The sequence below is a fragment of the Ooceraea biroi genome, chromosome 3, assembly GCF_003672135.1.
Source record: "Ooceraea biroi isolate clonal line C1 chromosome 3, Obir_v5.4, whole genome shotgun sequence".
Taxonomy (NCBI): Eukaryota; Metazoa; Arthropoda; class Insecta; order Hymenoptera; family Formicidae; genus Ooceraea; species Ooceraea biroi.
In genome coordinates, this window is record NC_039508.1 from 10,979,550 (window position 1) to 11,006,288 (window position 26,739).

The following is a 26,739-nucleotide window of genomic DNA, read 5'->3' on the forward strand; positions in this document are numbered from 1 at the left end:
CACTTTGCTCCCTGGACCTTCGCAAGAGTGTTGTTTATCCGCGGAATATTATATGCGACAAAATGTGAGGCACTACAGCAAGGTCTTAGGTTTATTATGTTACAAGGTCTTAGGCTTATTATTTATTATGTCTACAATTTGTTTGAAAACGTATTTCATATATCGAGACTCGACGTTTAATTTTGTATTGATTATTATTATATTATTATTATATTATTATAGGATTGTTACGTACCGTTTGCGCGCGCCTGCATGTTCTCGTGAAAGTCGGACGGATTTACACGCCAAACCGCGTTAACAACATGTCAAAGATACTCTTTATTCTCAATTCTGGTACATAGTCTCATCTCTAAACAATATCTATCTTTATATTAAATATAAAACATGTACATTATATGTAGGTCATTGTTCCCAGCCCCATCAACAGAGAAAGTTACGTTATCGTGTCAATACGAGTTTTATTTAATCCTTTCAGTATCGTGATCGGACGTAGGAGCGTCAAGATTTACCTCTGTTTTATCAAGGTTCGCCTAGTACTTGAATTATAACATTACAACTTTTGTGTCGTCCATAATTCTTCGATTTAACATTGTTTTAATTTGTCAATTTGTGAATTTGCACATTTTACTACACCACGTCGAGAGCTTCGCACCTCTAAATCGCGGATGACAATATCTCCCTCTCGATTTATTCGCAATTTCCTTCGTAATCAAAAAGTGACTGATATTAATATATTAATTTATTAGTGTAGTCAAAGTTGCACTGAAAGGATTAATTGATGCCGTTTACCGAAGCGTCTAGTATCTACTTCTAAGGATTCACGCAATCAGCTTCGCAAAGCGAGCAGAGCAACGAAAGATTCGTCTGAACAATAATCAGCGCATCGTTCGCCGCTTTCAGGAAGAAGCCTGCGACAACTATTGATCGTAGCTGGTGGAACGATCCGTGGATGGTGATCCTATAAATGCACATTCTCCTGGTTTAAGTGCGCATTGCCGGGAAATAAATCTTGCGTGCGGTTTCCTCCTCAATGCAGTTGCCACCCCAATTTCCATTTCCAAGTCTTTTCCAGGACATTTCCAAGTCTTCGTAGAAGTCGGCTAACATCAGCGAACTAGTTATTAGCAGTCCGGGCGCTATCAGCCCGCCTGCGAAAATTCCGTCTATTTGAATTAATAACGAAATTGTCCGTTCGTCTGTTACAGATAAGCAGAAACACGATGAAGCGCGATGAAGAACTACAGAAGTCTCGGAGAACCTTCCGGCGCTTCCAGCCGCAGGGAGAAGAACGGAAGAGAAGATATTCTTAAATAATGGAGGCGCAATACATACAATAACTCTAAGAATGTGATTTCGAAGCGGACGCCGCGGAGGCCGTAAAGGAAAATCCACTGCGGGGATGGCGGCAATCGCGGTGGATATTGAGAATAAGGACTCTCGTATCCGTATGGATAGAAAAATAAAAGCGGAGCGTCACACGCGGCGGCATCATAGTTCTCTTCGGGGAGAAGTATAAAAACTGGTCATCGTTCACCCCTACGGTGGTGGTGGTGGTGCACACCCCCCCCCTCCCCCGCGCCCCGCGTACGTATGTCCGCTGAAATTGACATTGCTCGGCGGATCCTCCCGCTGCTTCCGAGACTCGCGTGCGCCTCGGAGAGATACGAAACACGACATCAGACATTAGAAACATCTGTACAGTAGGAATTAGTGAAATCGGTAAATGCGCCGCCGTCGCGGCGCGCGTACAGCTGCGGGGATCTCGATCTATAGTGTACCAGCTACAAGTGGGGTAGACCATGTTCCATGAGAGACATCCGTGGTCCAGTGGGTGATCTTTAGGACGTGCTAGGCTCCGGACTCGCGTCGATGAAGTCGATGTCCGAGGACGCCGTGGCGCTCGCACGGCGACCTTGTCTTGGCGACGCGCTTATGCGCGCTTTGACGTTCGTCGTAGAGACGCTCAGCCGGTTTCCGGTTCGCTGGGCCGGCAGATGTTGCTGCTTTGTTCTGTAATCAAGGGGATCGACCGGGTATCGTCGTGAGCGCTGGGAGAGACGTCGCCACGGGAGATTAATGTGCACCCCGGCGCCCGGAATGTCAACTAAGGGATCGCTCGTTGATTCGCTTCGAATGATCTTGGAAGAAAAAGCGGTCTGATCGACAGGGTCCGGATGGGTCACCCTCGCGCTCAAGCGAACGTTCGCAAGCGATTCGTTTCGTCCACGATAAATGCCGTCGCGATCGTGATCGCGATTTAATGCTAATGATTCGCAATTGCTGTTACATTGATCCGACTGGCTCACGTGTAACATTTGCTAGGAAAAAATATCACTCATCAAGCCGCTTTTTTCCAGTGTACGCCAGCAAGGGAAGCCACATCAACTACGAAAGTTCAAGGCAAACTGGAGAACGTTGTGAAAAGTGGTGGAAAGTCAGAAGAACATCGTATTATATCAGGCGGTCTCATTTTCTTGCCACGATGATGCAAAATGAGAGAGATTAAACAGGACCGTCCCCAATTCGCGACATCATGATTGATCGGTGCCTTGCCGGGGGAGGAAGATAAAGGCGCAGCCGAACATCGACGGATGGATCACTAATGTTGATACAACCACGCGGGATTTCCATTGAAACGTACATACCCGAGAGCTTCTTCGGCATCCTTCATGGCAGTGTTCAGTTCCTCTTCCCACTGTTTCTCCTTCCTCTCCCGCTCCTGCCTCTCGATCTCGCGTTCGCGATTGTATACCCGATACTCCGGGATGTAAGCCAATCTTCGCGTATCTCCGCTTGATCCGGCGGCCTCGGCGAATAGAGCGGCATCCTCCCCCGAGTACTCCACCCTCAACGATCTGCAACATCAGGATAGCGCGCCGATATTTCGCATATTGTCGTAGAATTATGCGAAACTGCGAGCGAAATGGGGTTGAATTAACGCATCGTTGACGCGATAGATCGCAATTGGACACCAAAGTGACGATTATTACTCTGGATTCCGTTAAAGGTGAAAGGGAACGTGCTCGACCGACCTTTGCTTCGCCAGGCGTTTCTTTTTCTTGTGCAACGGCTTCGTCTCGATTATCATTTCCTCCAGCTCGAAGGTGGGATCGCAGTTCAAATGATCCTTGGGCGGCATGAAGGGTGGCTTTATCTGCTTGCTCAGCACCTTGTCGAAGTCCAGCTTCTTCATCGCGCTCACCTGTTTGAGTTCCTTTAAACTCGACACTCGGTCCCTCGGCGTCAGGGTTAATAAACGGTTCAGGAGATCACGTATCGACGAGCTCCAGTGCGAAGAGATCGACCTTTCCTCCTGAAACACGAGTTTCAGGAACATCGATATCTACAGGATCATCGCCGCCACCTCGCGTGGCAAAGAAGTTGGGAATTAGACGTAGCTATTCTCTATGAACGTGTTCCGTCACACGCTATTAAGGAAGAACCTAATTTCTCTGAACGCAAACGTTAAATAATCATCTCGAAATAGAAAATCATTCACATAATTAATGAATGTGATTCGCTGGTTCAGGCTGATCCCATACAGCACAAAAGTTTGCAGCAACATTGCTGCAATATTGCAATATTGCACATTGCAGTGCAATGTTGCAGAAATATTGTATAGTCATGAATTTGCAATATACTTTAAACACGTTACAGCAACATTGTAAAATATTGTGAAAATAACATTACTTTTATTGTGTGTTTGTGTGTCACTTACAATTAGAGTAAGTATTTAAAAATGTTTATTATTATAATAATTTTAATATACATAGGATTGAAAGCATTTTTATATTAATTATATATGTATATAAATTTTTCTATTACCTCCAAACCCTAAAATTAAAATAAAATAAACTTATGCGTTATTATACATACAACCCATACAGCACCGATTAATACAGAAAGCTTTCAGGAAGGTTTTAAAATCATTTCAAGATTTCACATTTCATATGCAACATTTCTGAAAGGATTCCGCAATATGTCATATGAAACGTTGCAATAGAAATGTTTCTAAAACCTACCACATGCAATAAATGTGAAAAAATGTGAATATTGTAAAAAGTAAAATTATATATAATATACCTAGACCAAATATTCGATCTTTAGTGAAGCTAACCAGTTGACAAAAAAATGCATTATCTTCACGTATCCTTTTTTTCTTTCAAATATAAGTGTTGGTTGAACAGAGAATTATACATCTATATAATTCTTTCCTTTTAATCAACTATTTGGAGGAAGAAAAAGGGAAATATATAATATAAGAATGGCTCTTTGTCAATGTGCCAACAATTCACGCTTTTTAAAGGGAAACTTGGTGAATACTTGGTTTAGCTATGTATGTGCATATCTATATACATCTTATATATATTATGTATTTTTTTCATTAAGCATATTTCAGAAATCATATTTATTATATTAATTAGATTGCAAATATTAAATAAAAACGTACAATAAAAATAATAAATACATTTTATATATAATTTTTATTATAACTTTTTAGTATTTGCAATCTTCTGAATACTCGTATAATAAATTTAAATATACTTTCTGACGTATTTTCAATTTATTTTAATAAGAGCTTTGTAATTTGTGTGCAACATCATAGGAAAGTTTCAAAATTATTTCAATTAACCTTCAGTAATGTATCAAAAAGATTTCAGCTATTTTAATAATCTTTCGGCAATATTTCAGAAAGGTTGCAGATTGATCTATACCTTTCAGCAACCTTTCTATAAGGTTTTGAATGCAAGTGTCGCGGACATTTTGCTATTCCGGAGTTGTCTCATAACTGTTGCAGAAACATTTTGCAATATTTATGAGATGCTTTCATCTGTCAGATGAAATACTTCTGAAATATTTCTGAAATGTTTTCGTGCTGTATGGGAAGTTGGCATGTTAATCTTAATACATTAAGTAGTTTTTAAATTTTTCATAAAAGATCTATGTGTTCTAGAATGGTTTTACTTCGTGTTAAAGCTATTATGCCAACTTGTGTATAATCTAAAATAACGTAAAATAATGTGTGTATTTATATTAATGTTAGTCATGATTATTATAACAATCAAGTAAATGTGCCAATATATCGTTGGATTGGATCTTTTGTGCCTAATAATATTTTTTACATGAATTTACAGTCTTCGCTTAGACTTCGCTTAAACTACGATTCAACTTGAGACTGCGTTTTAAGACCGTTTACTATCGGTCTTGAAACGCAGTCTCAAGTTGAAGCTAGAAGAAATCACATAATTAAATTTAATTACGTGATTGCATAGTTTGTTAAGCGAAAAATATACATACATTAACGTGAAATATATTATTAGGCACAAAAGATCCAGCTCAACCATATATTGGCACATTTCCACAGTAGTTTGCATGTATATTTTACTGCAATATTGCTACAACGTTTTGTAACAATATTTCTGAAAGCGGACATTTTACCGTTGCTGCAATCTTGCAGTACTCTTGCAACAACATTTCGCAATGGTTCTGCAATGTTGCAATCTTGCCGAAAAATGTTGCTGCAATATTGCGGCAATCTTGCCGTGCTGTATGGGATCTGTGTCTAATCTTACGTCGCTCGTTATCAAATGGTAACGATTACGATGTTTGTGTTACATGAACGAACGGGTATCGATATATAGATGCAGAACTAGAGCGAGCGCCATGGCACGTGTTCCACCAATAAACCGTTCATAACAAGTCCTTAATTAATGGGACAGCGGGCACATACACGATGCGTCCTTAATTAACAGGATAACACGCACGTGTTATTCAAGAGTGATTTTGTCGTGGGTGGCCCGCTTCGAACGTTGGAATGAAAATGGGTGAGTACATCCCTCGCAGCGCGTACATCCCTCGCGTATATCCAGTTATCATTTATCTTTCCTTCGTTCTTTCAATAAGAAGCGTACCAGCTATCTCTGCCGTGTTCACGATTCGAGCGACTTTTTTCCGGTGCGCGATACTCACCTGCAATAGCCTCAGGGCTTCCCTGTTGGACGTCGTGGAGTGAAGCGGATACGGCCTTTCCATGGCTAAGGTCTCCCAAGCGAGGATCCCCAGGCTCCACCAATCGACGGGGAATCCGTAACCAGGGATACCATATTCTTCGCATGAGCACATGTAAATCTCCGGAGCTGCGACATAAATCCACGTTAAAAGGAAGAAGCGCGAAGGAGGAAAACGCGAGCACAGCTCGTGCGTTATTCTCCAAGACAGAGCCTCGGTTTAACGCCGACATAAAAGACGGATTTGGACTGACGCAGGATAACGTACGTAGATGTCGTTCCTCCGGGTATGTCTGCTCCGGTCACGAAACTCGCTAGACGATATTTTATCGGATCGAGGAGAGACGTGACGTTTTACGTTTTATCAAAAATAATCTTTCTTTTTAACAATGTAAATTATTTAGATGTGAAGAAAAATTTTCTTAAAGAAATGATTTTACAAATGTATGATTGAAACTATTTAGTTTCAATGGCTAAAGGCAAGGCTAGGAGAAACGCGCGGCGAATAAAAAAAATTGATGTGAGATGCAAAATTGATGCGTAAAATAAGTTTCGCGTATACGAAGAAGCTATCGTTTCGCACACACATACCTATATAGGGTTTCGTTCCAGACATCGAAGTCGCCAACTGCCCCTTTTCGAGTACGGTCGCGATGTTGAAGTCCGTCACATGGGCGTGGCCTGGACAAGCAACGTCTCTTGTATGGTTTGCCATTCAGTCTGTCATTAAGCTAATGACTAAACAAAGGGAATTATTTGCGCACCCTGGAATGTCTCCCGGAAACATCAAACACCAATTATATATAATGACTACGCCAATTAATATCAGCATATACAGGTAATAAGCGCTGTAATCGGTCCACAGTACAAATCTCAAACATCCCATGATCTTTGTATAAATAATAAATATTGTACATAAATTATAATTTCATACGCAGCGTAACATTTCATCCGCTTCGCATTTCGTATTCGCAATGAAACATTTATCCGCAGTAAACCGTGTGTATATCTATCGCATCCATTACACTATGATACACGATTCCAACAAAGCAAATCCCTGAAATCGCATTTCCTGGCTTCACCCTTCGGCAAGAGAGTTTTATTATAAACAAGATTTTTTTATCATAAAAAAAGAGTAAGGCAGCAAGAGAAATTGATGCGCGTGTATGAGACATCCGCGTGCTCCGTCTTTGGACCTTCCTCGCGGGATGAGCGACTAACGAAGCCTAACTACATCGCGCAGTCGTAACTGGGGTCATCAGAGTCTACTATTAAGGGCTCGATACACACATACACCCACATGTATACGCGCACATGCACATCCACGGAGGGAGAAACGCGATATTGGTTTTCTGACGCGGCCCCACGGCCCGGGTTCTCGCGTGAGCCACGCTACACCCGCAATATTTATTCGTCCTCATTTTCTAAACATCGCAGCGACTGCAATGTGGATCGGAAACGTGATGCGAACCTAAAGGGAATCAGCCCCGCTGAACATTACGGATACGCCGATATCGCACACCGACGCGTAACAATATCGCGCAATTTCTCGGCTATTGTAGCGTTTCGTGCTTTAGTGCCGGGATGCATCGCGTGGCCAGAGTTCGCGTGCACCGAGAAGATTCTTCCCCTTTCGCCGTTGTCTCCTTCCCCCCCCCCCACCCCTTCCACCCCTTTTGTGCACGGAGGATATAAAAATTGACGACCCGCGGATATTACCGAGCAATCGTAATTATATTGCTGTTCGCCGATCGATACGCAGGAGAAACGCAGCAAAGCAAAGATCCGTCTTGCTCTCTCATTTTTATCTCTAATAATTTTTTCATCTGCATTCTCAGGGAGAATGCTTTTGTCTGGTATAATCGCGACACTCGTTCCGCTTTAATTCCAATAAAAAGAATTGCAGGTAATAAGTATACTGTTGGTATATGTGTCTTAATAAGATTGGCTGTCCATTACAGACTCGTCCTCAAAAGCGGGCTCTTCATAGCTTCAATCCCCGATGGAAGTAATCGAGAGCTATCACGTTCAACTGGAGAGTTTTGGTATCGACAATCGCCTTCAGAGATGAAGCAGGGGACTCGAGCGACGTATTATTTGAGGAACTTGTCCTCCATTCGGGTAACTCGGGCGCATCTCTTATTCCATTTTTCGAAGTCAATATTTCGTTACGCGCGCAAGTGGAGCAGGTATCTCCTTGGCTCCATTACTCCATTTCATCTCGTTCCGCCTTATCCGCGAAATATTTAAGGGCTTCAATTTGCTAAATTGCCGCCGCTCATCCGCAGTCTTACGATTTCGCGAGGCTGGCCGCGTTCGGGTTAGGATTAACGAAATTAATTACAGTTGCGGCCGGTTACAATGCGGTATCCGGAACGTAATGTCAGCGGAAAGAAAAGGAGGTCGTTTTCGTATCCTTGCAATTTTACGCCGTTTCTCCATTGCAGTCACGCTTTGAACTTTAATGAAAGCTGGTCTAAACGGTTCCTGCCCGGAAGTGCGCTCAAAGTTGCTTTCGCGCAGGGCTCCTCCCGCGCGCAAGTTCCTCAGTTGTAGTTGTAGATTGGACCAACTGGCCCTTTGAAATTCTTAACTCCCTCTGTCGTACCACATGAAATTAACCCGCCCAGTTAGCTTTTCTCACCCCGTGTATTCTGGATTACGACGTATTCTTAGATAATCTACACACCACGATTGCGAGGGATGTGACTTTGAAGACAGGGACTGAGGGAACTTTATTAGATATCACGCGGTATCACAAAGGGAATTTCCTGGAAAAATTATTCGAAGATTATCTGAAAGAGTGCTCCCTTCCGCAGCTTTCACGGCAAGTCGCCTCTGATCTCCGCGAGACTTTTTTTCTCTGAAAAATCCGACGGCTCTGGAGTATCCCCATAGAATTGCCTTTTCCACGATCGATCTTTCCGACTTTTTTCTTTCTTCCTTCGTTTGTAAGCAAGTCGCAAGCACGATCGAGGTCTATTCTGGCGTCTTAACGCCCCCCGACCTCGATGACCGTACAATGTTCGGTCCCGGGCTCGTACAGAATGGCCCGTTTTATGCCGGGCACCCCCGGGCGATATTTCTCCTCCCCGACGAGACGCCGGAATTCCGTACACCATCCGCGCTAGATGGGGCACGAAAGCGAAACGATAAGAGCGCGGGACACCGGCTCGGCTGCGTAATTTTAAATGATGCAGAGGCAATCTCGGGATTCAAACAGCCGTCGGCCAGGTGCAGGAAAAAAAGGGAATTAGGATAATCCTCTTCCACCCTGGCATTCCGTCCGTTCCTCTTCAGGATTGTCAATGTGTACCTACTACTCGCGACGCGGTTCTTCTTACGGTGCGGGAACACCGCCACTCCGTCTATCCTTCTATTAAAACGACCTGCCGACCTTCGCAAAGGGTAAGTAGACGCCCTCGGCATGGACCAACCCTCTTCGTCTTGTCATAGTGTCGTCGTCGTCGTCGTCGTTGTCGTTATTTCTCCACTCGCTCGCGTAATTTCGCGAACGTGAGGGTGCGTTTTATCTACGCGCTTTGTTCATCCCCGCTTCGAGGTAGATTTTCGTTCGCCGGAAGATCGATAAACGACGTCGCGTCATTAAACACGTAACTTTCGCGATATTTCTGCACTGAGAAACAGTGGTGGTCTCTGCAAATTGGTCTTCAATCTTGCAGGGTGACTCTCTCTTTAATCTTGAGAAAATCAGTCTGCTTTGTCGTCGCTGTTAGATGTTTGTCCGTTTGCACTTCCTCCTTTCGACCGGTTGATAAATATAAATCTCAGCTATAAATCTCAGCCAATCTCGAATCTCGAAAAGCTGAGATGCGACTGTATTATTTAACGTCGCGCACAGTTTTTTCTCCGGCAGCCTCCGGCGTAGCCTTTAATATTTTGTCGCTAAATCGATATCACCATCGGGAAAGTAAAGCGCAAGAGACGTTGCCGATAATTTTTATATCTTTACTGTCACAGGACGAGAGGCAACGTTGCCCGATAAGCGAGCAGCTATGTGTCGCTCCGCGGGAAAAAATTTGGAAAAATGGTCGAGGTATCGGAAAATATTCTGAAAAATCGTCAGCGCGAGATCTGACAAGAGAAAGAATATATACGCATCATAGGATCTCTTCCCGAAGAATTTTTCAAAGTGTCAGTCGAATAACTCGTTAAATCGAACGTTAAAGCTTTGACAATTCTGGAACTCTTTGCACCTTTAGAAATCATATGTTTCATCATTTTTTTCATGTAATATGTTTTATTACGTCATCTGTGTGCTTCCACGATTCGGCCAATCCATATTCAGCAGAATATACTAATCCTGTTCCGGATTCGAGGCGAGGAGGATTTTTGAGTGAATAACACAACTGTAGCCGAGAATTAATTCCGCTAAAACCCGCCGCGATGTGTGTTGCGTCTTCGCGAATTCGCGGAACCACCGCAACATAATTTCATCGTTGCGTCCCGTGGAATTTACTTGTCTGACGATAATTCGGCGTTTCAACCCTGCTCGTGCCTCGGTGTGATTGAATCAATGCGCGATTACTACGTTTGTTCGGTGTGGCGTTTATACCAAAACCAGAATCAGTGCTTGATATGCAAACGAGGCTAGTACGTCAGTGCGGCGAGCTCGACTCTGGCTTAACGACTGGTATTTTGAGATTTGCGGTGTAACAAAATCGTTCTATATACATGTATGCGATGCATAGAGGATGCGTGTGGAAAAATACTGTTAAAGACTAGTATAAGAGTGCGCGCCCAATTCCGAATATTTTTGATGAAAATCTGGAAATACGTGGATTAAACAATAATCAAAAAAAGAAGATCAATCTTTCAATTTTGATATTTTCACAAATAATAATGGAATTAAATGGCAATGGAATGGCCAGCCTTTGACGTATCTCTTGTAAAGCGCAGATCTCTAAAATTTTATATGATTTTTTAATGTGTATTTAATGTGTAATTTTCTTAATGGATAAATTTTTGTATAACTGTGTTCAAAAGTCGCTCTTTTTCAACGTGCTTCGCATCTGGTTCACGGCATGTATTCAGAAAAATTTTTTATCTTTCCTTTCGGGAGGCTTCATGTGCCTATAATCTGCTCATTCTTCCACTTGATTTGCAAAATCGCGCGCGCGTGGGAGCTAATACGATCGGATTCAAAGCTTTGTGCTTACATTTATCACGCGCTACTCGAGTCTCGTCTCATGTTTGCATTGAATACGAGTTTCACATTGTGTCAAATGAGACTCAGGATCAGGTTGGTCGCCGTTTAAAGCCGCGATTCGAGGTAGAAGCGAGAGTAGAACCAGCGACCGCAACTAGTTCATCCAGAAAATCATTCCTACGCTCTTAACGCACGATGGATCTCTGGCATTGCTCGACTCGCAAATTCATAAGCGCTTCATTTAACGGATCTCCAGCACGCTGATTCGCGCCGAGGTTTGACTGGATTACAATTAATTAACTCCCGTAATTAAACACACACCGGGTGGTGCGCGTGGTGGCACCTCGCAGCCACGCAGACAGAATCAGACGCGCGGAGCGTTGGGAATTAAGCAATTAAACTATCTGCGAATCAAACTCCCGGGCACGAGGCTCGTTTAAATCCGCGAAACTGCGAGTGTGCTCCGAGTAGTGTCAAGCTAATATTTGTCGCTGCTACACGCGATATCAGGCTAGGAAAACCAGGTTCTCATCGCGAACGAGCTTACCCCGCGGAATTAAACACGCGTTCTCTCGGTGCGAGATTAATTATCCGCGTTGCTTCGCACCTGGTCGACATGGTGAGCTCGGTATGGCCCGAGGATAACATTCGGGGTGCCGCTAGAAAATGCTGCTGCACTCACCCTCCTCGTCCAGCAATATGTTGTCTGGTTTGATGTCGCGATGGATGATCCTGTGGCTCTGCAGGTAATCAAGCGCCAACGCGATCTCCGCCACGAACAGCACAACGCTCTCCTCGCTGAACACAATCTCCTGCTGGATGTGGTATCTCAGGTCACCTCCCAAAAGCAAATCCGACACCATGAAGAGATCCTCCTCGTCTGCAACATGACCGCGTGCCTCATTGTAAGACGAGAAGATGGCCCTTTTCCCACGCACCTGACGTTGACGAATCGTTCTTGGGGAAACGTGACGATTCTGATGTTCACGAGGATAACGAGGAGAAAGGGTAAGAGAAAGAGAGCAAGAGAGAGAGAGAGAGAGAGAGAGAGAATTATAAGCGTTATTGAACGCTTGAGCGATCGATATTAGCTCAGAACAGTCGAATACAGTCGGGCTCTCTTCGGTGTTTTATAAATGTCATGGTGTTCCAATATCCCGCGAATATGAACGATAAAGCCGTTGGGTAGATGCCGCGAGCCATACAGAGTCGCGAATTGTCCTTCTGCAAACAAGCCCGCTGTAAAATTGAGCGCAACGGATTGTTAAACGCGTCGGCTCGTGCGTGCGAATCGAATGAGTTTAAGCACGCGTAAAAAAGCGTTAAGTGCACACGGATTTAAATATTATGGTCTCGCTGGTCCCTTTGAGATCTATTAATTAACATCTGTGTATGCGTGTGTCCCGGCACAATTTTTACTGTAAATAGGTTTATATTGCTCGCACGAAATCGCGACAACGTCACCAATTACGTTATCAATTAGTACGTACACGATGTTTAAACATTCTCTGTCATCAATGCCATACACATACACATACGTGCACACATACGCACACGAAAATTGCACTGTAGTGAAATTTTTATTTGCCACTTAATCCGAGCGCGGCCGTTATTTGTAAAGAGCAGTAAAAATTCGGTTACTTTGTTATCAAAGAGAATTTTCCGAGCGGCTTAAATCCCAAAGCGATTATCGTTCAAAACAAAAACCTCGACAAAAACTTAAAGGTAGCGCAGTTTTAGAATATTTAATATTTGACATAGTTGGGGAACATAGTTGGGGAACGTTCTCATTAAAGCCTTCGAGGCAATTGCGAGTTGCATTCCCCAGTTTTGCATAAATTTGCAACAGGAGAAGGGATATTCCTGACATCGTGGAAATCCGACTTCTTCCTGTAAAACTCTGTGTGCTTCCACAAGATAACCATAATTGTTTAATGCTCGTTTGTTGGTCGGATGAAACCCGAGAAAGAGACATTGCGCCTGTGGGACTCCTGGCGATAATGAGACCACGATGAGAGAGATTTAGTTCTCTGTTATAAGCGTTTCTGTAATATTTAATTTTTAATATATGATAGCTCGTTGTCCCTTTCGTTGGGATGTAACGAGAAACGTTGAAACTGACACGCAATGTAAAGGATGGAAATGATCGCGTGCGCGCGCGCGCACACGCAAATCCGTGAAAGATAAAAAGCAAATGGATATTATCGTATCAATAAAATTAATAATTGAGAAATTAAGCTTTTTAAATTATGTGGGTGGAGAACGAAAACCAAAATGGATTTCAACGGAAACTCAATGTGACGTTTCATTACAAGGATATTAAATTCTGAAAAGCCGCGCGACAATAGTAAAATCAGAGAAAAAATGACGTTGCCCAATAAAACTTGATAGTCGGGGAATCCCCGCCATTTCTCCCGTGAATGCCTATGTGTATTAATACCGCAAAACATTTTGTTGATTCACCGCGACCACTTGCTCGGAAATTTAAATTCGCGAGATAATTATTTGCCGCGTTAATTATCCAGTCCGAAACACCATTAATTAGAATGCAGTAATTAATTTAATTCATAAAATTATAATTTCAGTATTTATTCGGGTGCTGAAAAATATTACCGCCGACAGGGGCTGAATAGCCCCGGCAGGAGCGAACCGAAGCGAAATTTATCAAACAAATAAGTACATATTTGCACGATTGAAAAAACTTTCAAATATTTCATGTAAACATAATTTCACGTACTTGCAGAATACCATCTGATTGCGGCCGGCTCGATGGAACTTCATTAAACAGAATCTAATTTGCCTGTTGATTATTGCATTGACAAGAAGCAACATCCGTGAGGTACGACAGCAATTTCTTTAATTGCCCCCATTGAGAATTGATAATGGCAATTACGCGGGCTCCGCTAATTTAATAACGTGTAGCAGGCGGCACGTAATTATTTTAACAACGAATCATCCGGTCATTGTAGAATCAATTTTTCCGATAACTTCTGAAGCGATAGGAAGACAAAGCATTAACATTAAACAAGTTCGTGAAAAGAACTAATAAAAGAGTGTAATAAAATTATTTTATTTGTTCTAAGGCTCTTGTTTCTTGCAACAAATGAGCCTTAGCTCAGATCGCGATCTGCGGACTGCGGATTTCCTGCGAGATGTGGGAAAATAACAGTTGAACATCCTGAAAAATGATTTACCCTGGAAGCTGAACCATAAATTCACCAGGCAGGGGTGTTCCAGCTTCGACAGGATCTCCACTTCCCTCGCCATGTTCTTCAGAGCACCTCGTTCTGCACATTCGTTTTTATGTACGTACTTCATAGCGTACATATTGCCGGTACTGTCACGTTTTTGCACGATGCAGACCTGCCGGGCAGAGAAATTGCGTCTCATGCGTGGGAATTAAATTTTACGCGTGAAATCGCGCGGCTGCGCCGCGCCGGAACGCGGTTTTTTTTCCAAATTGACGGATTTTTGATATCACGGAATATCTAGCTCTTTTGCAGAATTCGACAAAAAGAGTAAAAGAGAGAGTGAAGGTAAAAAACCTTTTTTTATTTGTTTTTCTTTTTGGAACAACTTGCAGTACCGTTATTTACTTTATTCATCCGGTTTCATATCGCTTCCGATTGTCGACTGTAACTTGAACAAAAAAGAGATGATATTTTTGTTAAAAAAAAAGGGAAAAGAGAAAGAGACCTGAAGGTGGAAGCGTTTTGCGGACTGCACCCCGTTACAAAAATTTCCATTTTTAACGTTTGTGTCTGCGGATGGGGTGCAAGTTGCGCATTCATCGCTCCCATAAAAGCGAGGAAACGAGTTTTAAAATGTTCGCAGTTTACCTCTCTCGCACCCCCGTCCTCCGTTGCTCGATAAATATAAGAACGTCCCAGATCGCACTTGCTTTTTTTACGATCAAGAGCGCACCGTAATTTTATGGCGACGCGAATGCAATTATCCCATAAATAATATATACGCGCGTTCCGCGATGAGTCCTCGTTCAAGTGCTCGATAAAGATAAAGACGCGTAATCAAGAGAACGTTAATGGGATACCCGGGTGAGCTTTACATTTAATTCCGTTGAATTATACATGACAGAACTTGCGCACGTATCGCAGTAATAATCCACGCGACGGAAGGAACGAAGGGAGGGAGGGGGAGATCAAACAGTATGGAATTATCTAAAAATAAGGGAGTTTATATTTAATTACGAGAGAATCATGCGCTCGCACTAAATATCCTCCAGCTGCGGCTCCGTCGAATGTACAATGCAATCACGAGAACGAATCTCTTGTTGACAGAAAAACAGAGAGAGAGAGATACTGCCATCAATCCTCGGAGAGGTATGAAACGCAAATAAAAAAAGGGACCGTAGTCAATGTGCACGATAAAAACCCGAGACCATAATTTATGCTAATGTCCAACGCGCTCGTTTATTATTCCGCAAACCGTGATCGATACTCTCGGATATTATTAGAAGCCGCGCGTAAGCAGTTTCCGCTTGTTCCCGATGCCAACGCGTGCATACGTTCGGACAAACGGCACGTACGGTTCCATCCGTACGAGAGCGACCGTATTATTGAGAGCCGACCGGCGAGTACGTAAACGCGGATATGAGCTTACGCGATTTATTCGCGTAACGGGGCGGGTTCCGTTTTCCGTCCCGGAAAATGCGACATCAATTGTGACGCGCTTCGACGATGCACCTCGCGGGGCAGCTTGCGATCATGCCGGAAACTCGCGCGTGTTACACACGCCGCGCGCTACAAATAAGCGGATAACGTTGAATAAACCAACCAGACGAGATTATAAACTGCTCGCTGAGGAGTGCGCGGAAGCGCTCACCACGAAACGCTTGACGTCGTTCATCGCGACGATCACGACGTGACTGGCGGACAATAAATGTTGAAATGCATGGAACACGATTGCTTACATTTGCAAGATAACGAATATATAATAAATAGAAACGAATGTGTTAACGTGCATCCGCTTGCTTGCTTGCCTACTTACCGTGGCGGGCCGTCGCAATTCGACCGCGAAATAATGTACGACGTACCTTGCCGAAGCTGCCTTTCCCGATGGCGCGTAGGATTTGAAAATGATCGAAGTTCACTGGAACAGAAACAGGATGACTTGGTTGAGATGACACGAGATGAGACCGGCGGCCGGCTGAATAACGCATCAACTTTCCGCGCCGGCGAAATCGATTTAATCGCGCGCGGACTCGAAGTTAATGAATTGCGCGGCGCTGATCGTTAATGAGATTACTCGCGAGCCACTAAGCGTCCTAAGATTTATTTTGCATCGTCCGATAAAACGCGATGACGCTGAACAATGATTCAATACGCGTGTTAATCGTAAAAGCAGAGCCGCCGCCTCGGCGAGGACGGAGAAGATTGTAATTTTAGCGAAGGCCTCCGCGCGGGATGCGCGGAATGTGACCTAAACCGCAGATCAAACGGGCTGATCACGTGAAATACAGACCGCATAGTTTATAGTTGCAAGTCCGGCGAGGTCTCCTTGAAATAGCCGAATCGCGAATAATCCGAAGAAACGTTTGTTGGTAACGCGAGGATTTCGAGGTTGATCTTCTCCAGACACGACTCGCGTTCGCACAAGAAAATTCGGAGCCAGACTTGTTTGCGAGATTCGAGGTCAAAAAATTTTGTTATTTTGTCATCATTGTAAATAGATTACGTCTTTTTAAGACACAATTTCATCTACATTCGATCATTCTTCGTTCGTTGCTTCTAATATTAAAAAGCACGACTGTTCACACTACTACTCGCGCGAGCTGCAGAAGCTAGATCCGTGCTTCCGGCGCTGCGGAAGCTGCGAGGGGGAGAATCGAGAAAAGAGCATTATCCGGAGAATTTCATTAATATGAAATCAAATTGGATTTCTTTCCAAGCTACGTTAAGTGTCCGTGGGAAATCGCCGATACGACCGATGGAAACGATTTATTAATAGCTCCGCAAGTTGGCCCAATACTTCGTAATCCAATCGGACGTAGAAAGCAAGACAGAAAGAGAGAGAGAGAGGCAGAAATTTCTACTTGACGTCCGCGTGACGAGATATCGCGGAAGCTGCGGCTGCAGCGGGGTATGAACGTGATAGAATAAGGTGATCTCCCGTGAAACGATGCAAGTTGTCGATGCGTATCCGTCATTCCAGTCGAGTGGGAATTCAAGCCGCGCGAATTACACAATAGCAGGCGAGATGATGTAACTCACGTCCCAGGATGTCTTTGTTAACGCACATACGACTCGCGACGTCAGTAATAACACAGATAAACAAACGTTTTCCGAGCGCAATCTCTCCGTTCCAGCTGCATGGGACGGTTCATTGAAGCAGTACTCGATTTTTCTTCAGCGACGTATTTTCTTGCTTTTATTCTATCATTTTCAACGCTACGGTTCGATCTGTTCAATTTTACATCGATGCTGTGTTACGTCAGCGTGCGCGTTTGTTTAGGAATCAATAAAGACATGATGTTCCTTTACATTGCTCGCTTAGCAGGGCAATTCCATTCCGTATTACTCGCTTTCACGGGAGAAGAAAACAACCATCCGCGAGACAATTAAGATATTAAAAATCAGCTGTAAGTTAATCGCTTCCATCGATCGTGCTGGAAATCGAGTTGTGTCCCATCGTGCTTTTCCTATATTTCACCAGACATCAGACGTGACCCCATTACGCGGTAGCCGGCAGTAAATTCGCGTTGCACTCTTCCGATCGCTTCGATACTTGAACCCCTCGTCGTCGCGCGGATCGCACGAGGGTTGCAAAAAGCCGAGGCGACGGCTCCTTCTCGCAGAGCCGGAAGACGTTTACCTTCCTCTCCGGGTGTGGGCGCGCTCCGGGTCGATTGATTGGCACCCATTTTTCCTCAATGGTCCTCGTCGGTGGTCGTGTGCGTCGGCGGCCGGTGTAAGTTGCATCGGTGCGAGTGAAGCGCCGAGCACGACGGCGACGATGATGGTTTCCGGCCGACGCGGGAAGTCTCATATTTCCGCATTGTCACGGCGCCGCGACGCCGAGTCGCGCGACCTTTTTACGGAGCGGCGTGCACCATCTTTCTTCCAAGAAGGAGGCGAGAAATGAGGCAGATAGAGAGAGGGAGGGAGAGAAAGAAAGAGGGTGAGAGAAGGAGAGGGATGATCCACGTGCGCCACGGCGTCGGATGGCAGCTCGTTATACCCAGTCGGTTGATGATGCTGATCAGGAAACGACCCCCTCGGCGATGTCGGCGTTAATTAGTGATGGTCTGCCACCGCCAATCCGTGCGGGATTAATTAGGGAACCGCGCTGACGCGCGGAATAATTGCGGCCGCCCTTGATGATCCTTCGGATGACGATGCGGGGGAGTTGCTCGCGGCGAGTCCTGCTCGCGACGGAAACGACGATTGATCCCTGCAACGGAGATGAATCCCTCGTTATTATACGGTTGATCCCTCCACGGTTGAAAGGCACAGGGCACAACCAACGCGGACTACCCTACTTTCTGCTCATCGAGTGATGCAAGACGTCGCCGAGCTAAAAGAGCCGGAAGTTGTGGGTTTGGGAGACCGGGGGTTCTCTTAGTCGAGTTTGATGGAACGCGAGTTTTAAGGTCTTCCGTTCTCGCGGTAAGCACGCGCGGCGATAAGAGCGGGTTGTCACAACAAGATGTACTCGAGATATAATTTTCTTATCTGTCCGCGCTCCTGAAAACACTTGCGAGAGGAATGTTTTCGTAGCAGAAATGTTCTCTACGTTGATGGAGCGAAAACGGAGATTGTAATACCAGGATTCCCTCTCGGCTCCATTATCAAGTCTAAATTGGATGCGGAGAAGCGTGTGGTGCACCGTTCAGCTTTCGCCACCGCGGCAACCGTAAGTTATTACGTGAGTCATTAGAAGGTAAAATGGAACCGATTAAATTCCAGGAAAAAAGTCAAGCCAGTTGCAGACAGGGATGGGGATCATGAAGAAAGGAGAGCCATCATCGAGATGTTGCGGTGCGGCTTTGAAAAGCCCGCTGCATCCCCCGAGCCTGGCGAGTGACAGGGTGGAGGGCTCTTTTGCATGAATGAATTCTGGAGCATCCTCGTGGCAGCCCCGATCGAGCACGAACAATCGCTCGTTTCTCCCCATCATTCGGACAACGGAGCGGGGCCCACCCTCGTGACACTGTATTAATTGACGGATTTCTATGCGCGATCTACAGAGCGTTGCATCAGCATCAATTAACGACATTGATTAGTTGATGCGGTCGCGGCAAACGCGACTGCCGATGCATAGCTGCCACTCGAATTGCAGCTCGAATGCAGGAGGCAGAGGGGTGGACTCTCGCGTCGGATATCATCCCTTTCGAACGCGCGCGGTCCGATTACGGACCGATTACGGGTCTTCGCCTTTAACCCGATTACCGCTGCGGTTGTTTGTAGAAACGCGCCTCATTACACCCTCTCGGTCCGACGGTTATTTTAATTGATGATAATGACGATATTGATATTGACAATTAACGAATTCCTTCGTCATCGCTCGCGCGTCAGATTGATGATCTATATATATATATATCCTATATATATATATATATATATATATATATATATATATATAGGATGCTTCGAAAAGACCTTTTTGAGCAATATATGCGGTGCCTAAGACGACAGTAAAAATTTTCTACAAAGTTAAAAAAATCAGCGAAGATGATAATTAAGATAATAATAATAATAAGAAGAAGAAGAAGAAATTAAAATGCCGCTTGCGGGAGGCGGATCGAATCTGTTGGAGCCGCTGTCGAATGGAGAAGACATGTGGAAGCGTTTGCGATCGACACGTCATTCAATTCAGTGACGATATTAAATTCATCGCCAGAGGGGAGGGAGATGGGGGGATCGAATGCGGCGCGTCTCACGTCCGTGCTAGAGACGTATAACACATATGTCGCTTTTCGAGGTGTCGTGTACGACACGACGATGTCAGCACGACTCGTGTTACCGGATGGCACATGCAGGCCCACTTCGTATGCAATACGTCTCTTGGCATCTCTTTGCCGCAACCCATTGATCGAACGAGCGTGCTGGTACCATGCGATAGAGCCACAATGACTTTTACGAGACCGTAATCGAACCGTTTATCTTCCACTTTATTTGTCGACGATCGTCAGCGCGAGATAAGTAAACGTGATCCGATATAATCTGTGTAATGTGTGTGTAACACAACGCGATAGGGCGGGATCCAAATCGCTTCTCGATCTGTTGATTAAAGGCCGCAACGTGACCTTTATAATCAGATTACAATATCGCTGGAGGTCCTCGATAATTGGATTATAATTCCAAAGGGTCGTACAAAGAAATTATTCGGATTCGCGGGAAAGTCGGAAAAGCCAAGTACAATTCATGCTCAGCAAAACTGTTGGGAAACTGCTAATATCCAGTCAAGCGATAGCTGCAGGCCGTAATTAAAGGCCTGTAATTGGTACCGAAGAGGAGAAAAGTTTCTTGTTGCGAGCATAGCGAGCATTAACATTTAGAACGGCCAGGAAAGCCGGGAAAGCGAAGTTTTGTCTGGCTTTGAATGCGAAACATGCGCGAGAGAGCCAGAGAGAGAGAGAGAGAGAGAGAGAGAATTTCCCGACCCAGCAGACGAGCCTCGGCGGAGTTTTCTTATCGTCGATGGCATCAAGGGCTATCAAATAAATGTTGAGCGAATGAATTTTCCTCGTGTACACATCTTGACACCCCCGCGCGCGATCTTGATGTTCGATGTGTGTTAGTTCGAAACACACATTTGTCGAGAAATATATCACCTATTCATCCTTTATGCCCGCTATCCCACCGCGTTTTATCAATAAAGGAAACGTAGTCGCGTGCACTCCGACGAAATACAATATATATCACGCCACGTTCGATATGTAATACAATATGAAACACATCGAGGACTCCTTGAAATGTCCGTGAGAGGGTGGTAATCTAGATAACGATCTATTGAGCGTGTGTGACCTATTAACTTAACGCGACCCTTATGGAAATGTCACTTGATTTCGCGATATCCGAGATTCGGTGAAATTTATCTTGGAAATTGTCGCGCTTAGTCGTTATTAAACAAACAAGGCTTTTCAAGTATATCAGCAGTCCTCCCTCAAGGTTTAAGCGAATTCGTACCTTAATTTCCGCAGTTTCACGTTCCGCGAGCCGTGCGGTGTCGCGAGTGGAATGCAATAACGATTAATGAAAATTTACGCGGCACACCAGTTCATCCTGCTTTCTACTTTGAAGAAAACGCACGTTTTGGCGGATAGCGCGCGTCGCAGAGTGGTCCGCGGTCGATTTCAAACGGATTAAAAATTGAATGAAATCTGTCGGAGAGGAACGCGCGCGGCCTTTGATCTCTGTACGTATGACTTCCAGCCTATTTGCCTGCGAAGAGAGGAATCCTCAAAGGACGTTCGAGCTTTTGTGAAAAACCGCCGATATAATAGTGAGCGAGTGCGCGCCGTTACTGCCGAAGGAAAAATTTTGCAAGACGGAAAATCTGCTTGTCTGATGCTGCCAGAAGTGAGACGCCTTAATAAAGTTTCGCAGTTGCCGCGCGGATCCAGATGCGATTTACACGCTCGCACGCAAATCCGCGTGCTGGTGCAGGCCGCCCTCGAATCCGATTACGCGCGGCGTGCACCGCGTTTCAATGAGAGGAAACATAGCTCGGGACAAGTTCGAGAGGAAAAGTAAATACGTTGCTTCCTAAAATATATCCCGCGCATTGGTCGGAGGCCGCGTTCCCAGCCGAATGTTCAAACTCAATTCCGGCCAGACTCGAGCCCTCTGCGATGATTCCGCCTCGATGAAGCGGTGAAATACATAAATTACGAAACGTTATGCAACTAGGTCATTAGGATGCTGTGTATTTTCCATCAAATATACACTGAATTGGGTCTTTTCTCGGTACTTCGCGTATAATATTAATTATACGAATCATTCCGGAAGCGAGAAACTTTCTTCGGTACCAACGCGTTGCAGCGTTTGAAGGTTCTCCTAATTTTCATCGCTTCAATTTTTAACGCACTGCCGATCACCTTCCCAGAAAACTTCGCGTCTTTCGAAGTTTCATATTTTGCAAATTTCGCAGTTGAGCCCGCGAGCTGGCGAGGGGGAGGAAACGCGTCCTTCCGTCCTTTATGCAACTTATGTGCAACATAAGTAAGATTTTCGTAAGTGCGAAAATCGGCGAAACTGAAGTTTAAGGAGGGTTCGATCGCCAACTTTGTGAACGGGGGGTGTACGTACCTACGTACCCCCATATCGAGAAGCAGCCTCCTGTACCCCCGCGATTACAATGCGCTTCGGAGCGAGGCGGACTCGGGTCACATTGTTATGCTGTGCGAGAGCGGTGCTTCAAAAGCTCGGCGAGCTCAACAACAATGGAAATTGTACAAATTACACCGTTACGCACGTGTTCACTGCCACTGCCATGGATGGTCTCAGATTATCTCCGAGATAATTTCCATCCTCGAAACGTGCGAAAAACGTGCGCAACGTGAGTACTCGCGTAACCGGTCGCAGGGTTGAAGACGAAGAACTTCTCGTGACTCTGTCTCTGGTAACAAGTAGATAAACGAAAAAACATGTACTGTTATGAAAATTATTTAGAGCGCGAGCTATTTTGAGTTGGAATTAACTGTACAGAGTTTCGCGTTGTGACTTTTGAAGGAGCATTGTCGCATTCGGATCTCCAGGACGTTTATAATTAATTGCAAAGAGTATCGCTCGAATAGAGGATTTCTTACGCAAAAAGGGATTACATTTTCGTCTCGTATAACACTTATGTCGTTTTATTGTACGATGAATCTTGTCAGTGAGGCGAATATAACATAGACTTGTACGTCTGTATAACGAGTGTAGTTCTATGGAAAATGATGACTCGTGCACGTGCAACCCTCTCGGCAATAATACGCTTGCATTTCAATGTCAAGCGCGGCGACATGCAAGTAAATATGGGGTGAATATACGTCAAGTGTTCTGGTATTCTGCCATTACTTCAAGGCTTTTCTACAAATAGAACAGACAACTGCTTCTTCCTCCAAGTATGGACTTTTTCCCAGTACGAGTAGAACTGTAATTATGAAGTTGTTTAAAACAATGGGAAGCTATTTGAAGAATTAAGTTTGCAAACTTGAAACAGATGACGAAAAACGACTGTTGTTAAATTTAGATGAAGCGCCGTTTTATTGAGTTTCGCAAAAATTTCAATTAAAACTTTTAACATGAAAATATAGGATGTTGAAAAAAGTTGATAAGTGGATCTTGATTTATTATTAAACCTCGCAAAATTTTTATTACTAAGGGAAGATTATCAATGTGTGCGATGTATGTTACTAATAATCACTCTCGCATAACGCAAAATAGACGGTAAGATTAATTTTAAGACGAAAAGACAAACTACTGATTAATTCGAGACACACAGTACCGTTTGACAAGTGCAACAATCATGCAAGTAAGTTCCATAAAATCCAAGTTCATATACAGAAACTTTCTTTTCAATTATTTAAAGAACAAGAACAGAATAATAGAAAACTGCACCAATTACTCAAGAAAAATATCTGCGATATATACCAAGACAAAAAACAATAAAACAAAAACGAAAAAATATTTCGTGAAGAACAGCCACCGAGACAACAATCGGAACATTACAACGAAATACATGAAAATTTATTACACTAGCAAGCGGGACTTTGCAGTCAGTGCCATTCCGGGGTGAAGAGACGCACAAACATTAACATCCCCAAAGCGAAATACTAACGTCTGCTCCAGCATCGAGGGATTCTCTGAGCGCTTCGATCCCGCGTCAAACGATCAACGACACTGAGTACCGAACAGGATCATTTGGCGAGGAAAACGTTAGAAAAACGAAGCGAACGTGTCTCAGCTCCGGAAGCCGCTTGTCGGTCCTTGGAGCCTCCTAGACAATCCCGGTACACTAGGGTAAACAGCAAAGTCGCGCGGAAAGTCGTCGTCGGCCACGCGCACTCGCGCGTTTCCCGGAGTGCAAACGGAGTACAGTCGGAGGTGCCGCGGTCGCGGTCGGCGCACGAGTGCCGACAACGAACGGCGAGTTCCTCGGCTGTCGGCGTCGAGGCTGATCGCGCAGCGGCTGCTTCGTGGCAGCGCGGCTGCGCCCGAAAAGGGATGTTCGCGGAGCGCGTGCCATGTGCACGGTGGACGGTGCGTGGGATGGCGAGAGGGAGAGCAAGACGGAGGGCACGGAGGACACGGGGTGACACTCCGTGCGGTGCCCAAGGAGCGGAGGATCACGAAAAGTGAGGGAGAAGTATGGGGATTAATTGAAAACGAAGCGAGAATTAATGGGGAGGCTTTGTATTGTAGAATGAACGGGATGCCGATTCTCCGGAGTGATTCTTGTTGTGGTTCCGAAACAGGGAGATTTAGGGAAGGAAATACATCGCGCGAGGGAGGAATGAGAAGTAAGACACGAATTGGATATTCGAAACAGCCGGTGCGTCCCGTATAATTGTGAAGCTTAAGATTCAAGGGATGGATTATGAAGCTGCAATATGAGGGAAATGTGGGACAGGTGGGGGCAGAGAAGAACGGGCGGAAGATGAATATTCAGCAGCGACGCAAGATGTCGTGCTGAAGAAAGGTAAATTGGGATACATGACGCAGATACATGAGCAAATGGGGGCGGCTTTCTGTGAAATTTATTTACTCGTACGAGGAGCAAGGCAGGCACAGAACGGAATATAAAAGTATTGTGCGCGGGTGGGCGAGGGACAAGAGATGTAAGATAAACACTCGGCCCCTCTTACCCCGACGTACCTAAACATGTAGCTGTCCCGTGGCAACTCTGCCAGCAGCAACGAGGCTGGCAGAAAATCTCGCTACCTAATTCTATCTATGTCCAACACGCGACGCACAGCATTACCCCGATTCCCCGCCTCCCCGACTTGAGATGCAGCTGTACCCGCGGAGGGTGACGGACGATTGGGCTGTTTTCTCGGTGTCACCGACATCCCCGACTATGCCATCTGCCTCCGGTGAGCGGATCACTCACGAATACGAGACACCGGTGGACGCAGAGCGCCAGACTGCGTCGCCAGTCCGGTCTAATTCGTTATTAATCCCATTCGTCTCGTTTATGACTATTGTCTGGGTCTGATGAAGATAATAATAATGCCGAGTGAATTAGCGGATTGCCAATTGATCGACCATGTTATCTCTCGTCATCTGGTTTTACAATCGCAAGTATCGGTGACGATTAAGAGTGGCACACATTCTTCAATGGCCACGAGAGGCTAATCTGCGCGAAAGCATCTCGTCGTGTAATAAATTTCATACGGCGCGCTTTGTATAATAAGCGCGTAGTCCCACACGTCGAGAAGTTTTAATGAGGATGGAGTCGCGATGGGACAAGAAATAAAATTGTCGCCTCTGCGCGAGTGGCGTCACATCTGCCATCAGCAACCGGTGCGGTTTGTCTCACGATCTCTCGGGCGATTTACGGGACGCTGCAACTTCGGAAAACAGTTTAATTTATTCTGCGCGCTGTTCAGAATCATTTATTTTCAACGTTTCTTGTTTTACACGGGATACGCCGGAGAGAAATATTATATACATAATTTTTGGAAATATACTGACAGTGTACGAGATATAACTGCCTTAAAACAGGTGCATTAAAACAGGTGCATGTCGTTCTGAGGAAGTATTTTACGAGTGAACGTTGTGTGCTACTTCCGGGTCAACTTTTGTTCAGCTGGTACGTCAAGCTCGCACATTGTTTTTCGTAATAAAATATAATCTCGGAAGGCAGAGGGGTGGGCGTACAGTTGTCCCGGGTGTTCTTTTTCCGTATCGCGTGGGATTTTCTCGGATTATTCCGTCAAAAGCGCGGCCGCGTACACACGTTACCGTGGAAAAGTGGCTCCACACTTAGCTACCACCGTTTGCTTTTGCTACTCGTTGTCGCGTCCATTTATTCCGCCTCTCGTTGTTGCTCACTCAGCTTTTCTTTTCATCTCCCGCGAAGAAAAAGGCGATCTCGTTATTCCGCACTGAGTTTCTAAATGAAATATGCCGCCTTTCTTCTGCCACCCCCTGAATTATGAGCTCGAGCTATATGTATGCCCACACATACATAAGAATCTATCTTCGATAGCCACTCCCTCGTGAAAATTCGATACGCCAAATGCAAGCTCTCGTCGTGGCAGGGTCGTTGTGTCTGAAATTTGTCATTACAATGGGCGACACTGGCCATCAAAAATGGGCCGCGCGATTTATCGACGTAATGTATCAGTCGTTGCAATTTTTCGTATTAAACAAATCGTGTTTCTGTCGCTGTCATTGAGCGAATATAAAGCGCATCAGTCACTCTTGATAAATATAACATTCAATAAATAAATCGTCAGAGAAAGAGAGAGGACGAGAGAGAAAGGGATGCAAGGGATGAAAATATTTTTGCGTTGCTCTCTGATGAAATACAGGTTCGAAATTACTGAAGTTGCGCATTTTCCGATTGCCCATGGGCAGTTGTTAAAATCGTTCACGCTCGCAGAAACTTGGC

The 26,739-nt window shown here is 44.8% G+C and overlaps 1 protein-coding gene across 1 annotated transcript; it reads right to left on the bottom strand.

The window, feature by feature from the left end:
* Positions 1 to 297: 297 nt before the first annotated feature.
* On the bottom strand, positions 298 to 24,271 carry LOC105276980 (serine/threonine-protein kinase 32A). Its single transcript, XM_011335068.3, has 10 exons — positions 23,962 to 24,271; positions 18,010 to 18,588; positions 16,232 to 16,287; positions 14,373 to 14,541; positions 11,861 to 12,058; positions 6,600 to 6,689; positions 5,971 to 6,137; positions 3,033 to 3,313; positions 2,646 to 2,855; positions 298 to 2,010 (listed from the first exon to the last, which is right to left on the bottom strand). The coding sequence occupies exons 2-10, from the start codon at positions 18,056 to 18,058 to the stop codon at positions 1,839 to 1,841; spliced, it is 1,392 nt and encodes a 463-aa protein (XP_011333370.1). The 5' UTR covers positions 18,059 to 18,588; positions 23,962 to 24,271; the 3' UTR covers positions 298 to 1,838.
* Positions 24,272 to 26,739: the final 2,468 nt, after the last annotated feature.